This window comes from Gouania willdenowi, chromosome 1 (assembly GCF_900634775.1).
Source record: "Gouania willdenowi chromosome 1, fGouWil2.1, whole genome shotgun sequence".
Classification (NCBI taxonomy): domain Eukaryota; kingdom Metazoa; phylum Chordata; class Actinopteri; order Blenniiformes; family Gobiesocidae; genus Gouania; species Gouania willdenowi.
Window position 1 is genome coordinate 14,679,642 of NC_041044.1, and position 17,335 is coordinate 14,696,976.

The window sequence follows — 17,335 nt, forward strand, 5'->3', positions numbered from 1 at the left end:
TCCAGACCTGAATCCCATTGAACATCTGTGGGGTGATCTGAAGAGGGTTGTGCACAGGAGATGCCCTCGCAATCTGTCATATTTGAAGCGGTTTTTTTAAAGAAAAGTGGGCAAATATTACCTCATCAAGATGTGCCACACTGATAGACTCTTACTCAAAAAGACTGAGTGCTGTAATAAAAGCCAAAGGTGCTGCAACAAAGTATTAGTTTAAGGGTGTGCATATTTATTCAACCAGGTTATCTTAAGTTTTTTATTTTTCCCCTTTAAATGTTTCAGTTTGTTTTTCAATTTCTTTGTACAGGTTATAGGTCACATTAAAGGTGGAAAAAGTTGTGAATATATTTATTTTGGTGTCATTTTTTTTTACATCACAAAAGCCTTGCATTTTAACAGGGGTGTGTAGATGTTATATCCACTGTACATGTAGCATTAAAAAGAACAAAAGCCCAGAGTGAAATAAAGTAAATCCTCCTGATTGTTTATTTAATATAAAATTATACAAAAGATTCAAACTGTTGCACTGATACATATTTTAAAACAAGCATTCAGATATATATAATAAATTGCAGACAGCTCATTGTAAACGCATGTTTTTCAAAGCCTTTTTTACTTGGCTTTAAGAGCGGGGCACCAGCTTCAGTTTGACTGGTCGTTTTGGAGCCAAGAAACCCTGCAAATCAAGCGCCAGAGGGACCTGGAGTCATTTGTAGATAAAAAAGGGAATAAATCAAAAAGAGTTTTTTTCAATGACTTATCCACTGATAACAGCATTGAACAGCCAAATAAAATTAAGGCAGAAGTCATCACACTTAAAACAACAACAGGCAGTGGAAAGGTTGAACTCACCTCAGTTTCTTTGCACATAGCAAAGCTGAACTTCTGCAGGATCTCAACCATAGCAAGTTTAATGGTCAGAAGGGAAAAGCGCATACCAAGGCAGTTCCTTGGCCCTAATCCAAAGGGCATGTGCGTGTAGGGATCAATTGTATCTTTGTTTTCCTTGCTGAACCTATAGATGTGAACATAAAAATGTACGTTACAATCAAAGACACACTTCAGTCCTGAAAAAAAAAGGGTCTAACATGGACTCATAAGCCTTTTAAAGATGAGCCTTTTTTTACGGTTAAAGAGCCGAGGCTAAAGTTAAGCCGTATTTCACTAACTTTCACAATCTATTTCTACAGTATTATAAATCTTTTAAAATGTACACAAAACAGAAATAATGAAGTAACCAAATTAATAGATATGATTAAAGAGTTAACTTGACAAAAAACCAAAGCCCCCATTAAATCCAATTTCTGCTGTACCATTGATTTATGTTCTATTGAATGCCTTTATGTAGGTATACTTTTTTGTATGTGTTTTTGTTGGTCTGTTCCTTTCCTCTCTGTATTGTGTTTATGGTTTGGTTCTTAAAATGCTACTAATTCTATGATCTTATTGATTGCTGTATGCTGGCGGGCTGCATACTTGAATGTCAGGCAACGTATTAAGAGTTGATGAGGTCACCCGGGAGAAGTTCCACTGTTACTTCTCTTGCAGATTTAAACAACATGGCACAACACAAACCCTGAAAAAGGGAAGAAGCAGGTCAGAAAATGTACAAATGGATGGCACACAATGGGTCTGGTATAGTGAAAGTAGTGGCAGTCTGCTCACATGACATCTTATACCCATTATGCTTTGCATGCCATTCAAGATGGCAGACCCTGGCTCTTCATCTATAACTAAGGCTCATCTTGAAGAGGCAATAAAAGGATTATGTAGAACATGTTTTTTGGCACTGACCTTCACATATATAAAAATAGTGGAGGATCCCATTAAAGTTTACGCAAGCAATTATCATATATGAATATGAAACTGGTGTGAACCTCTCAGGCTTGAATTTCTCTGGTTCAGGCCAAATATTGGGGTCTCTGTGTAGGGTCCACGTGGGGATCATAACCACCATATCTTTGGGAATCACAAGGCCATTTATCTCTACTGATGCCTTGGCCACACGCTCCAGACGAACAACTACGGGATACAATCGGAGAGACTCGTTGATGGCGCAGTCCAGATACTCCATCTGCATCAGTGTCTGGTAGTCAACAGGAGCCTGCCCAAACACATGGTTCCACAATGGATACACTCATGTATGACAGAGAGTACAACAAAAAGATAGTTTATAGCATGACTTTATAGTGTGACCAAGAATTGTTCACTCAGATATCATTCATTTTTTTTTTAGAAACCGACTTATTCTTTTCTGGGTGGTGAGGCACACTGGAGAATAGAGACTCCGGTCAAAAATAATACCGGTAAGGGTTTTTGGCATGTGGGAGATGACCAGATTAGCTACATTCAATTAACAAGAGCTCATGAATGATACCAGATTGATACGCTGCATAGACTAATGAGTCAGGTGGGATAGACCTCAGCAACTTTGGGAAAAGTGGGGATTGCAGGTATATGATTGTTTTATTGGCCAGATATGATGCTTGCATCCGTTCTTTATCTCTAAAGTTGAAGACTTGCCAGATTAGGACAAACCTTGTTTGGGAAGGTTCTGTCAATTTCTTCCTGCATCTTTTTCATGACCTCAGGGTTGGTTGCCAGGTTGTAGGCTAAGAAAGTGAGTGAGCTGCTGGTTGCTACATGGCTAGCAAAGAGGAAAAACATTGCTTGGGAAAGGATCTCGTGGTCACTCAAACCTGGAGGGACAAGCAAGGTTAAATAAATCATAGATTCAGGTTTATTGTAGATTTTTCTGCTGATTTATATTCACAATATACCTTTTTTTTTATTACTAGGATCAGTGTTTTTCTGAGAGTCAATCATCAGCTGGAGAGGGTCCACACGAAACTGACAGTAGGTCAAAAAGGAACATGCATAGGCTCAAATGTAATTACTTACAAATACGTGCATTACATTTCCATCTGTATTACAAAAATTATCCTTCAGTAAAAAAGCTGAAAATATCTAGGAACAATCGTTCACCATGAAGTACCTTTTTAGCACTTTCCTCACGGTTGGACTTGATCTTTTGCAGTGCAGTGTAAAAAAAGTCTGTCACTTCTGAAGCAACAAAGGCAAACTCCAATTTTTCAAAAATGGGACCAAAAAAAGGGAAGAAGGCTGAAATTATACAACAAGAGAAAATTAAATATGGTTAGAAATGAGCTCCTAACCATATATGCATGGATTTACCAATGATGAGGAAGAGAGGGCTGAGAAGGTCAAACTTGAACATCTTTTTGATGTTGGAGAAAAAAGGGTCTGAGGGGTTGTTGAGTGAGTCTATGTCCACACTGAAACAGGTGCTAGCCACTGTATCCATACTGTAAGATCCAAATAACCTATGAAGGCACAAAAAGACACCCCAAACCCACTTGTTAATATTAAAGGAACAATTAGGGATGGCCCTATATTTCTGGAATAACTCCTATGTAAGGTTGAGTGGTTGGAGACATTCTTACTCCTTAAAATCTAAAGGTTCATCTTTGTCTGCGGTCTTTTTCATGCTGCTCACCAGGTTATCACTGTGATGTTTCATGATGCCAAACATCTGATGCACAGAAAAGAAACAGCACACACAAAAGCACAGAAACAGAAGAACGAGGTGACACATTGACTTAATCTTTCTTTAAGAAACATGCAAACTTCATCCAGAAAAACGTTGGACCACCACCACCACCACTGGAAACCTAAGCGACCCAAACAGGCACCGTTCTCATCCAAACTAATAAACAACTGCTTCTCTGCAGGGCTCGAGACTGCGACCAAAATGGTCGCATATGCGAGCATTTTTTCAGTGTGTGCGAGTGAAAATTTTATCAGGGTGACGTTATTTTATACAGAGCTGCTGAGCGCTTCATCACATCCCACAGAGTGCACTTCTCTCTCTCTCTCTCCGCGCTGTGGGATTACCGTAAAACCGTCTATAAACAGGCACTTTCCCAGAGCAGGGGTCTGCAACCTGCGGTTCTGGGGCCTAATGTGGCCCTTTGACTCTTTTGCAATGGCTCCCTTTTGCTTAAAAAAAACCATTGAAATAAATACTTTTTTTTTTTACAGAGGTTATTAATGATTAATGACAAATAAAATCAAGACAACAATTTGTTAACCTAAAATAAATCACATTGTGCAATTACTCAACCACTTTCCTACTTCATCTCCTGCAACATCTACAGATCATCAACTTTCCTGCACCTGTAGCTAACCTTAGTTTTAAATCCCTGGTAAAATAACTAAACCAACAAAAGCACTATTCTGGAAGTAAATAGAGATTTTAATTGTGTGGGATCAGATTAATTTAACTGCCAATGTGCTGGTTAAATATGCATGCTTTGTGTGTGGCAAGAAATGAGCAATTAGCATGTGTTGACCACATGATCATCCACCCATCCATTTTCAGACCCACTTGTTCCTGTTATTCAAGGTCACGGAGGTCTGCCGGTGCCAATCTCCGGCTCTCATCGGGCGCTGGGCCAGGGTACACCCTGGACATGGCGCCAGTCCATCGCAGGGCAACACAGACAGACAACCACTCACTCCCATTCATATGGGCAATTTAGAAGCTCCAATCAACCTTACAGTCATGTTTTTGGATTGTGGAAGGAAGCCGGAGTACCCGGAGGAAACCACATGATCATGTGTTATCAAATTCAAGTTATTTTTTGTAGCCTTTCAAATACATTACCTAAAAAAAAAAAAATCTTTATATAACATTGTGTTCATGTAAACTGAGATGTGTAAGAATTTGAAGATGCAAGATAATGTTTTATTTCTTGATGTCAATTTATTTTATTTAAAACTGTTTTAAAGTTTCCATTTACATGATCAATATAAATCAAATTAAATCAAACATTATTCTGTATAATTTTAATTGTAGGGAATTTAATACACTGTATTGTCTTCATTGAGAAGGTTTTTTTTTGGCTCCAGGGGGACTTTAATCCAGGTGAGATGAGGTGTAATGGCTCCTTGTACAGTAAAGGTTGCTGACCCCTGACCAGGAGAAGAGGGTTAGGAGACCCCTCTATCAGAGCTGGACCCTATATTTAATTCCATGGGGTGAAGCAATACAGATGCTAAGTTGGTTATGCTACTGTTAAGTTAATTCAAGTACAGCCTTTCTGCAAAATAAAAAAACAGAATACATGTAACCTGTTGTTACGCTTTGCTGTTATTTTTTTTTTTTTTAATATTTAATATAAATTCAGTCATTGTCAATCTTTACTTCATACAAAACCACTGTACGCCAGTTAAGTCAACTATTCATTAGCATGCATGACTATGCTGTACCCCCCCTCGCTCAAAAAAAAGGAAAAAAAGGGTGCAACCAAATTCTGTGCTGGTGCGACCAACTGAGAAAGTTAGTCGCACCAGTGCCACCATTGGAAAAGTTAGTGTAGAGCCCTGCTCTGTATCTGAGTACAGGCCAAGTTGATAAATTAACTGCTTCCAACAGTTATACCTCCTTCAGTCTTCCCGATGTGAAAGAGGGAGTGAGGATACTGCGTATCCTCCTCCACCGATCATCCTTTACCAAGTTCACGGCATCATACATAGGCCCGTTCAGACGGAAGTTCTGCATCAGAGTCAGACAGCAGCCACAGGTGAGGGTCAGAGGGCATGAAAACAACTCCTTTTAACAATATACAGAACAAATTGCATAGCGTGTGCTTACTCTGCGGTTGGTGAAGAAAGAGTAACACTCCTTGACCAGTACAGCTTTTATCATGGTAGGGTCTGCGATGCAAAGCACGGGCTGACGACCATCAAAGATACTGAACACAGTCACAACAAAAACAGATTTTGGTCAAGCACATGTACGGCTGATTAAATTGAATATTTTATGTAATAGCCCAACCAATATGGGATTTTTAGGGCCCATACCGATATCGATATTGGGGGTTTTAAAAAGCCGACATCCTCTGCATCTGCCAATAACTGATTATATTGGTGATATGCATGTGCAGTATCATTATTGGGGAGTTGGTAAATGTGTAAACTGTCACACACACATACACATTTATCGTAAAAGGGGGACAACAGAGAGGTGAAGCAAATGCAACGAAAGAGAACAATGGACCCTGAAAGTCACCATCATGTTGGTTATCACAAGACCAGTAACTGGTGAAGAAGTGGGGTTTGAAACCCCCACCCCTGGACTGAGAACTGCAGGTTGAAAAGCTCCAGAAGAGCTACACAGACAGAGAGAAGGACAAGGGAGGCTGATAGAGTAACAGGTCTTACACAAATTTGCACACGGTACTATGCGGCCGCCGACCAGTAATGCCCCGCTGCCACTTCCTGAATGTGGAGCCAACCGCTATAAAACACCAATGAAGAAAACGCGGAAGTATCCTGAGAGTGGCACGAAACCTGCATTGTTTACATTGTTGCTCGGCAAAGTGAGGAGGCCATGCGAGGAAAGAGGTAAAAATGATTAACTACAGTTTATATCAGGAAATGAAATAATTAAAGCGCAGCACTATAGTAGTGATGCTGATTTTAAGATGATAAAAATTGGGTTGAAGAAGGTTGTTTTTCTAGGGAGTTCACAGATACACAAACTGAGATCTGATACTTTAAGTATGGCAGTGGCAATAAACCAGCAGTCTGTCCGTACGCAGCGCCCCTCATTGGCCAGTTTATGTCACGTGATAGGTGCACCACGTGACTTAAAGTTTCGTCAGTTTTATTTTGGCTAATTTATTTTTAGCTACCCTGCTAACCCTTTTATTTTTGCCCTAACCCTAACCCTAATCAATGTTATAGTAATATTAATAATAACATGCCACTGAAACTTTTTCCCTGTCTGGTTACAGTTTGTTACAGTGAAATCAACTGTTTTTAAAACCATATTTTTGTATTATTAAAAGCGTATTACACTGTAGTAATTTAAATAAAACTACCAGATACTTTTTATCACTCACACAATTCAAAGTCTAACACTTTGTCAAATGTTACAGAATGGTGTTTATACTGTTTAATTAATGCCTGATACTCAATCAATCAATCAATCAAATTTATTCTTCCATGTAATCCTATTTACAGTTTCTGCATTGTAATTGATGTATTCATATTTCGCATGTCAGAATAGGAGCATGTTGAAGACCGAGTCTTATTATACATGCCCCTTTTTGTTCAGTAAAAGAATGTCCAAGTAGATGGTCGCTGATCAGTTCTGAGAGATTTTTTTTTTAACATTATAACAGGCACATCATTACCAAAAAATGAACAAAAAAAGAAAGAAAACAACAAAAAACAGAAAAACAGTTTTGTTTGTTACAGATGTCAAAAGTTTAACATATATTTGATTTATAGATGACTGTAGTTTTCAATCAACAACATTTTGTAAATGTGTTAAATTTGAACAATAGTATGACAAGTTTTTAAATTGTTGTCCAATGAATTCCACAACCTAATTCCAGTGACAACAAAACCTCTCTGTTTGAGTGAAGTGCGAGCAAATGGTACAAAAGTTTCCTTTCCTCCTGTTTTCATCTGTGATTAATATAAATTTATTATAAATGTGCTCTGGAACTAATTTGTTTTTGATTTTCCACATGGCCAAGACAATTTTTAACTGTAAAAAATCTGCAAATTTCAAAATTTGACCTTCAATGAAAAGTTCATTTGTGTGATGTCTTGGACCTTTGTGCTTTAAAATTCTTATGGCTTTCTTTTGCAGCAGGAAAACTTGGTCAGTGAAACTTTTGCCTGCATTACCCCAGATCTCAATACAATATGTGAAGTATGGAACAATTAGGGATATATAAATTCTAAACAATGCTCTTTCATCAAAAGTATACTTTACTTTATGTAATATACCAATACATTTACTTATTTTTTTCTTTATGTATTCAATATGACTCTTCCAATTCATTTTATCATCTAGCATGAAACATTTTCAATAGTTGTATCGCCAATGGTAATCTTCTGATCCCCATGCTTTTTTGTCCCAAAAATCATACTTTTTGTTTTTTCCCCAATTTAGATACAAATCATTCCTGTCAAACCATGTTTTTAAATTTGTCATTTCAGTTCCCATATCACTAATTAATGTTTCTTGATCAGATCCGCTTTTGTACACGGTCATCTGCAAATAAAAGAAAATCTATGTTTTTGCTGATCTCATAAATATCATTGATAAATAAAATGAAAAGTTTTGGCCCAATTACTGAACCTTGTGGAATTCCTGATATAACTGCTTTACACTCAGATTTCTGATTGTTTATTTGAACATATTGTTGTCTGTTGTTTAGATAGCTTTCTAACCATTTATACACATGCCCTCTTATACCATAATTATTTAGTTCTGACAACAATAATTTAGGATTTACGGTATCAAATGCTTTCTGTAAATCTAAAAAAATACTAACTATATATTGATTTGTATCAATTGCTGCTAGTATTTCATCTGTTAAATGGGTGAGTGCAAGAGAAGTTGATCTGTTGGATCTGAATCCATACTGGTGTTCAAAAAGTAAGTTATTTGTCTCTAAAAATGAGTCCAGTTTCTGTGTAAACCATTTCTCTATGATTTTAGAAAACTGAGACAGTAATGACACTTGTCTATAGTTATTAAATACATGATCATCGCCGTTTTTGAACAATGATATTATTATGGCAGTTTTCATTTTTTGAGGGAAAATGATGCCAGTGCTGAGAGAAAGTTTAAAAATGTGTGTCAGAGGAGTGAGGACACAGTCTATTGTCTTTTTTTACAATAATCATGTCTAACCCATCACAGTCCACTAAAGATTTATTTTTAAATTTTTGTACAATAGTGAAAATCTCACAAACTGTAATTTCGTTAAGGTACATTGATTGTAGAATTCTACTCCCTCCACTTTCAGAACTGTCATTCATGATTGTTTGGCTGGGTTTGGGGGCGGGGTCAAGGTTATGTTTTTCTGAACTGTTTGCAATGTTGGCTCCCACATTCACAAAGAAGGAATTAAATTCATTAGCTATATCAATTTCATTATTTATTTGTTTGCCATTGTGCATAAAATATTCTGGTAACTTCTTTGATTGGGAATTTGGTCTTATTACCTTATTTAGAATTTTCCAGGTTTCTTTTAAATTGTTCTTATTGTCTTCTAATTTATTTTTATAATAGTCTTTTTCTGCCCATCTCAATATGATTGTTAACTTATTTTTGTAAGTTTTGTATTTAGTGTCAAAAATTTGGGTTCTGTATTTCATGTAGTCTCTGTACATTTTATTTTTCTTTTGACATGACCTCTGTAGCCCAGGGGTTATCCATGGCTTTTTTTCAAACTTGTTATTTTTTTTACACAATTTTAGTGGGCAATTTTTATTGTAGAGATTTACAAAAGTGTTTACAAATTCATTGTAAGACTCATTTACATCTGGCACATACACCTTTCCCCAATCTTGGCTACAGAGGTTATTTCTAAATTAGTTTATTTCCTCCTCTGTTCTTGTTCGCATATATTTAGATTTGGCATTGGTACTGCTATTTTTTTTTTATTGCATTTAGTCTACAAACTATGAAAATGGGCAAGTGATCACTGAGATCTGTGACTAATAAACCCCTATGAAGTATACTATCGATATCATTAAAAAAGATATTGTCAATTAACGTCGCAGTAATGCATGACACTGGTGGGCTGGGTTATAACTGGAAACAAGCATCTACTGTGCATTTCGTTCAAGAAATCATTGATCGTTGTAAGATTGTGTGGATTTATAAAATCGATATTAAAATCCCCACATAACAGCATTGTTTTGTTTCAATCAATCAATCAATCAATCTTTTATTTGTATAGCGCCAAATCATAACCAATGGTATCTCAAGACACTTTACAGTAGAGCAGTCTTAAGGACGGACTCTTCATTTTATGGATACACACATATGCATATATACGTATATATACATATATATGTATCCCACACCCAACATGAATTCATGAATTCATCATGGCGGCAATTAATCCAGTAAAATTCTCTTTAGATTCTCCAATATTTGAGCCTTGAGCTTTGTAGACAATTATCACATTTTGTTTCATCTCCAATCTTCAACTCCAATTCAAATATTCATCAATTTTATTTACGTTTGCATATAAACTTCTGCAATTAAAATGTATCAAAGAAAAATTACTGCCAGTTTCCATTTTTAAATTAAATTCTTCCTCGCTGTAATAATTACAAGAAAACGAGCTTAAATCAAACATATGCTTTTCTGGATCAAGGTTTGCTTGAAAATTATGTATTTTTAAAGAATAATTATCGTTTGATCCCAGCACTTTAGAAATAAAATGAAAATGAAATGAATGCCTCGCGGCGTGTAGGCCTGGGGGTGATTTACACCCTATTGGAAACACCAGCATTAAAAGATCCATGCTGACAATATCAAACTGAAACATGGCTGTAAGATCAGGCCTACTCACCCCCATGTTTTCCCATACTTTCTAAAGTTGTCTTGATCAAAATCGATTAATCCCTGCACATAAACAAAACACATTAAAAGTGGCAGTTAGTGATCCAAAAAAAGGACAAATAATAACATGTACAGTACATATCCATACCCTTTATCATGTCTTCTCAATAATTGAGATTGTTAAGGTCAGTAAATCTTTTATCAGTGAGTTTACAGATGGAAAAAGTTTTCCCACTAAGAGAAGCAACTTGGGACTTTGACACATGTTTAGTCACTAAAATAATATCTTCAAATGTTGTTTAGAAGTTTCTACTTTGCTGAGTCATTGGCTGCTTGAGTCCATGAGCCTTTATGTTGACTTGCATTTGGTTGTTAGTGGATACATTAAATATTTGTCTGTGCCTTTTACATTAATATATCAATCTTACGTCTATCTTTAACAACCTTCATGATTATGTCAAAATCACACAGTGTTTTAAAATACATTACATTTAGCTTTAGAAGATGACATTCTCACAAGTCTGCTAATAATTCTGAGAGAGAAATAACATTTTTACTAAAATACCACAAACATGTAGCTTTTAAAACCAACCTGTCGGTAAGCGAGCATATTCCCATAAAGTAGCACTGGCTTTGGACCGGGAATGCCCATTTTCTTAAATGTCCCATATGTCGAATAAGCATAACTGTAAAAAGAAGATAAAACAAATATTTTAGTATAATCTAAACTCAGGGGTGGGAACTCCAGTCCTTGATGGCTTGATTCCTGAGACTTTTAGATGTGTCCCCGCTCCAACACACCTGAATCAAATGAATGTTTCATTATCATGCTTCTGCAGAACTTGATGACTACACATTAATTTCAACTAGGTGTGTTGGAGCAGAGAGACATCTAAAAGTCTCAGGAATTTGGCCCTCAAGAACTGTAGTTCTTACCCCTGATCCAAACACTTCTGTTCAAATACTCACACAAAAAACAGAGTGATGAGGGCAACAACAAGGGTCCAAGTCTCAGCAGATAAATAAAGGAAGTGCCCCATGTCTAAAGTTGGGTCGTCCCTCTCTGGCAACACGATCCTCTGCAAAGTCTCCAACCCGTGCACAGATTTTTATGTTTTGCTGCTCAAACTTGTTATGTAAATGAGTGGTGTATGACAGTTCAGTCAAGGGGAGGTAAATCACTGACAGGAAGTGTATTTACAGGAACATTGATTCTAGTGAACTTTGGAATATTTCAAATTACTTTGTTTGGAAAGGTAAGTGTTTTTGGGACTGTTTATAACTGCCGTATGGTCAAATGTATGAAATAATTGACGTGATGTCAAATGATGACATCATGATATAAACATTTCAGTAAAATAACATATAAACAGTGTTGTCAATTTGTTTTACTGACTTAAAACCTAAACAGAATTACAGAAAAATCAAAAAACAGATGTTACGGTTAAATTTACGGTTACCTTGTCTTTGACTTGAAAACACACTCTGCGGTGATAAATGATGAAGACCAGACAGTGTGTGGGTGTGTGAGTGAGTGTGTATGTATGTGTGTATGTGTATGTGATGTATGTGTGTGTGTATATAATGTCTGGGGTGGGTTTGGACGTGCTCTGGCCTTGGAGATTAAACTGAGGCCAACTGACATTCCTTTAGAGAAGCTGTATTATGGGAGTATGAGCCCACTGACTTTGCAGGAAAAGGAAAAACATCAGACAGGCGTGGAAAGTTACAACTTGGGGTATTAAGTTGAATGAGATCAAAAAGCAAATATTTGAGTATACATAATTAATCAATTTTGCCACCACACAGACAAGCAGCTTTTTTCTGTTTTAGAATTAAATCTTCTGTTTGTGTGATATTTGGATATTTATGGGGAAATTATGGACGAGAGCTTCATGTTTTAAGCTCACCACACAGAGGGGATCCACTGAAAGGGGGGACTTTTACTCCCGGACAAAAAAAGGAGCAAGGCATAAGTCACGACTGATGTAATGGTGAATTGAAATGTTATTATTACATAAATAAATCAAAACAAAAAATGGATTTTACGAAAAGCACACACAATAATGTGATTTAAGGAACCAGAGGTGGTGCTCCACATTTCTTGTGATCAACTTTGGAGCTCCCCAGCTGAGCCAAGCCAGCTGACAGTGTTTAGCTTGATTGCACACCTGCAGTTACGCACTTCTCTCCTGCTCGTATTCGCCCGTCTAGGTAGACGTAGTCAATGGAGGAGGTCTGATGGAAAGGAGAAGATGATATCATTTGTTTGGGATGTCTACATATGCCGAAACATGGACTTTTCCCAACGCTAGTGAAATGTCATTGAAGTCCGTGAGAATTATTAAGCGCCCTTTTAATTTGAAACGCCTTCTGATAAACAGGTTGATTTGATCAGATTAATGCAGTGTAACTCAACTCAACTTTATTTATATAGCGCAAATTACAACATAGTCATCTCAGTGCACTTAACAAAGTATAAAGTCTATAGTACACAAGTATAGTATCCACAAAGACACTTTACATAAGGAGAAAACATGAGCCAAATCATTTTTTTGACATTTTATTTAATTTTGATAAAAGGGTTTCACATACACATAAAAGAACACAAACAAGTAAAAAAAAAACCAATTAAAATATCTTAGTAACAGGTTCAAAATACAAATTATTAATATTATTAGAGTAAAGCATTGCACAAAAACAAGATACACATTAAAACTAGATAGATAGTGGTGGGTTGGCTCATCAAGTATTATCTTTATTTTAAATACTTTTAAACACTAAAATGTTTTACTATAGACATTCACATTTTGTGAAAAGATGAAAAACTTCCAGATTTAACATAACAACACTGAAATTGTAATAATGAACACACATCAATCAAACAATTGTAGTTTGTAGAGGTATAGCATAAATAAACTATTTAGTAAAAATAGTATCAGTTTCTGGTGTTGATTTATAAAGCAGCTTTAACCAACACAAGCCCCATCCATTCTATGGGGAGAGATTTGTCTAAAAAATATTCACGAATAGATGCACAAATTTCACGTTTTTTTTAGATTTGGATCTGAGCAAAGCAGTTACGTTTATCTGAAAAATAAAAGTTGATCCACAAAGCTTTTTACACAATTCACAAGCTTTAGAAGATTTACACATGATACTTCATGATAAATACACACACATGCATGATAAAACACATGTGTCAATTGTGGATATATTTGTGCATCTGTTAACATGTGAAAATTGTGGATGTATTGTAGAACACATGTAAAAATCTAAAAAAATGAATTGAAAATCTAAAAAATACAAGACAAATCTCTCCCCATACTATTCATCATTCATTCCAGCTTTACACGTTTATTCTCCTGGTTTTCCCGCCAGCGAAGATTTAGATGACATCATCACATTTCCTCGGTGAATCTGAAGGAAAAATAGAACGTGAACCCACTAGTTAGTCTATCAAGCAAACCAAGTCATAGGATATTTATGATATGATTAGAAATTGAAAAATATTTAGATATTTATAAATAGAAAAAAAAGCTGTACAAATTTAAGATGTAGCACAAAGCAGATAAAATTAGATGAGTTATTTATGAAGGAGATTGACACAGAATACTAATAAAACACAAGTTTATATACAGAATGTAATTCTATTTAAAGTAAAAAGGTCTCTGCTAAATCAGAGATATTAACGCTCTTCTTAATAATTTATTCGTCTATATGCTATATGTTTACCTATCTATAGATCATGTCAAGTCATGTATACTGTATACAAATATATATATCGATTAAATAAATAAGGCACCAGCTATCTCTGATCCTGTATGAAACACAAACTGTGACATCACTCCTTACATGTACATAATAATACATAGTTCTCCTAAAATGACGTTAAACTACAATGTAATAAATTAAAAGGCCGCTGTTGCCATGCAATCAATGTTTTTGTTAGGCTAGTATTTTATCTGTTTCTGTTTAGCACTAGCTGCTAACATGCCTTAGCATGGTCGCTCTGCTCACTTGTTTGATAATGCACGACAATTCATTAATCCATGATAGTCAAACACTGGCTTACCTCTGGCTTTTCCACGTTTTTCCTCCTCTTCTTTCTGTTTTTTTTTTTACTTCCCTGGGCACAAGATCATTAGTTTGATTGTTCAGACATGACACCACTGCTGCAGCAGTAAATAGTAAACAAGTGGTCCGAGCTGCCTGGGTCACGCCTCAGACAACCTGTCAATCGAGTCTGGGGGGCGGGAGTAAAACAATTTTTTTATTTTAATCAAAACTAGACTAATTATTAATAATACTATCAAATTAAGTTTACTAATATCGTCACTTTGATTGTTTAATTATTAAAAAAAAAAAAAAAAAAAAACAATAATATTTTTTGTTTTGTTTTAGTTTTGGCGCCCCCTATGATGGCTGGCTCCCCAAACATTTGCCTATACTGGTATAGCACGAGTTGGCCCTGGCTATCAGTCTGGATCCAGTAAAAAGTGACCATAAAAAGCTGTAAATTGACTGATAAGCAGACATGGGACAGTGAGGAAGAGACTTCATGTAGAGATGTAAACTCATCTGTTGAATCTGATCGGAATATGCGGAAACACACGGAAACCTTCGGTAACAAGAGTACAGCAGCCCGCAAGGCTCGTCGCATGCCCTTCAAATAGTGGTGAGTAGGCCTATAGTACTTCATATTGAAATAGTGTTTGTGAACATGTGGGCCGCTGTGCCAGTTTTACTAAACTTTATAGCTACTGATACAGGCTCTGAGTTGAAAATGTTAAAGTGGGTGTCAAAATGATGTGGTTGCTATCCGTGGTGCTGAACTGCTTTGAATTTGTGTTGTTTCAATATTAGTGACCATGGAGCTTAATGTTTTTGTTGTTCTCTGGTTTTGTTATACTTCATCTTCGTTTGATGGACTTCAAAATAGCATAGTTGCTCTCCGTGGTGCTGAAGCTTATAAGCCCCGCTGTTTGGGTGTAAAGGGTTCGGTCATTTGCCCCGCCCCCGGCCTGGCTCTGATTAGTTCTGCTAGTGCCTTACGCGAATACATATTAGTATTATGTGTTCACGTAGTTGAATATCACTGTGGCAACTGGGGACAGAAGTCTGCGTCTGTTTTAAGTAATCGAGCAGCAGGAACTGTAACACAGAGCAGCTCCACGAGTCTGTGTGCTGCTTTTATTCCAGGGTTAGAAGCTCATAAGAGGAAAACGACTTAAGCAGACGGGAGAATGCCCACATTTCAGTGCCACTTCGCCCAGAGTGCGTAACTAGGATGGAGGCAGCGACTTAAGTACAGGGGGAGAATAGCGCTGAGCCAAAAACAGCGCTGCTGCAAGGCTTTTTGGACTTACGCGCATGGGAGAATAGACCTCTATGATTAGAGACATGAGGAACTTTATGACTCAGTGTCTATTGCTGAGGACTATCAGTGGAGGACGAATTTGTTCCCTCCTCACTACCTCCTTCACTTCTGGGCGTATAAAAGAGGTTGATATTACATCTGCACAGTGGAGCCAGCATGTAGTCTTTACAAAGTCTATTTAATTATCTCTCTCCCTCTCTCTCTCTCTCAGGCGGAACAAGATGAAGTTATTTGCATTAATGAGTGAGTGGTTTCACACAAGTGCAAGACCAAAATTAAACATAACTATACAAAAGATAGAGATCTAATCAGGTGATGTGTCCATCTGTTGTAGATTGTACTTTTTAGCCCTTTTAATTCAACACAACTAAAAAAAAGCAGAATTGTAAGACAAAAAGATGAGCTGCAAGCTCCCCAACAACCTTAAATAACCGTACAAAGTTTTGATAGACGAGTAAACACACTGAAAGTTCCAATGTGTGTGTCAAGATCAAGGTCATTTTCTGAGTTTCAAAACATGTTCAAACATTGGTTTGGAAAATGCAAACAACAAAAACAAATACGGTGAACAGCTAACCTCAATTTCTGTGCTGTTCAAAGGGGGAAGAAATCTAAACTTATTAAATCCTAACCCCTCTCTGTGTTTTGTTAGTTTATTTATCTATATTTATTTTACCATAATGCTACTACCTAGCGTTGTGGTAGTCGAGACCGGTCTTGGTCTCGAGACCAAATTTTAAAGGTCTCGGTCTCGTCTCGGACTCTGAAGCATTTTGACTCTGTCTTGTCTTGGACTCGGGCTGCCCGAACTCGAGATTTTCTCTCAAGACCGTTCGGGACCAGCACTAATTCCTGCTATTTTTAAACTTTTTTATAATGTGATAATAACACAGAGAAGAACGGGATAAAACAATCTTTTCTTTAATTCTTTAATCCACCCCGTATAATGACAGCAACCTTCCTTAATGTGACTGAGTGACGTGTGTGACACATTCATGTGTGTGTGTGTGTCTGTCTACGGTGTCAGTTAGGGCCGCGGAGCGGAATGGAGATATGAACTAATCACCGGTAAAATCTCAGTAAAACTCCAGAAAACAATCACCATGAATAAATATCTCCCTGGTAAAGATATTAGCTCTAACAACTGGTAAAATGAAAATCTGGTGAAACAGCCTGTGAATGCAATACAGGGACACATTTACTCCGCCACTGGGTCCTAGTGCCTGCCGGCCGGTGAAGCCTGTTCCGTTTACCAAGGTCCGTGTGTGTTTAATAAGTCTGTGTGTGTCCGTGTGAAAGTCCTCATGTTTATGCCTCTGTCCATCCACTCTTTTCATTATAGCCATGTCTTTTAAGGCTTTTATTACATAGTATCGGCTGTAGTCCGGGCCGCCGCCATCTTGGATTATGTCGTCACCAGCGCGTCATTGCCGCAAATTGCACATGCGCAGAATGAGTCAAATAACTGTAAAGAGGTCTTATATTAGCCTATTATCTTTTTAAAGTGGTGGTTTTTTGTGGCTTTATACTTCATTTACATTTATGTATATGTT

The 17,335-nt window shown here is 36.9% G+C and overlaps 1 protein-coding gene across 11 annotated transcripts in view; it reads right to left on the bottom strand.

Moving 5' to 3' along the window:
* Positions 1–476: 476 nt before the first annotated feature.
* Positions 477–17,335, bottom strand: part of LOC114464332 (cytochrome P450 3A40-like) — a 36,442-nt gene continuing 19,583 nt past the window's right edge. For 7 of the 11 annotated variants that reach the window (XM_028448389.1, XM_028448453.1, XM_028448409.1 and 4 more), the window contains 12 exons: positions 10,995–11,088; positions 10,413–10,465; positions 5,675–5,774; positions 5,462–5,575; positions 3,462–3,550; positions 3,193–3,341; positions 2,993–3,120; positions 2,778–2,847; positions 2,536–2,696; positions 1,875–2,101; positions 850–1,012; positions 477–697 (listed from right to left, as the gene is read on the bottom strand). In XM_028448389.1, the coding sequence (XP_028304190.1) occupies positions 620–697; positions 850–1,012; positions 1,875–2,101; positions 2,536–2,696; positions 2,778–2,847; positions 2,993–3,120; positions 3,193–3,341; positions 3,462–3,550; positions 5,462–5,575; positions 5,675–5,774; positions 10,413–10,465; positions 10,995–11,088 (1,426 nt within the window). In that variant the 3' untranslated portion in view covers positions 477–619. Of the gene's footprint in view, positions 698–849; positions 1,013–1,791; positions 2,102–2,535; positions 2,697–2,777; positions 2,848–2,992; positions 3,121–3,192; positions 3,342–3,461; positions 3,551–5,461; positions 5,576–5,674; positions 5,775–10,412; positions 10,466–10,994; positions 11,089–11,371; positions 11,815–12,573; positions 12,641–17,335 lie in introns of those variants that run through there. The other 4 variants (XM_028448445.1, XM_028448435.1, XR_003674179.1 and 1 more) reach the window with 4 other exon arrangements.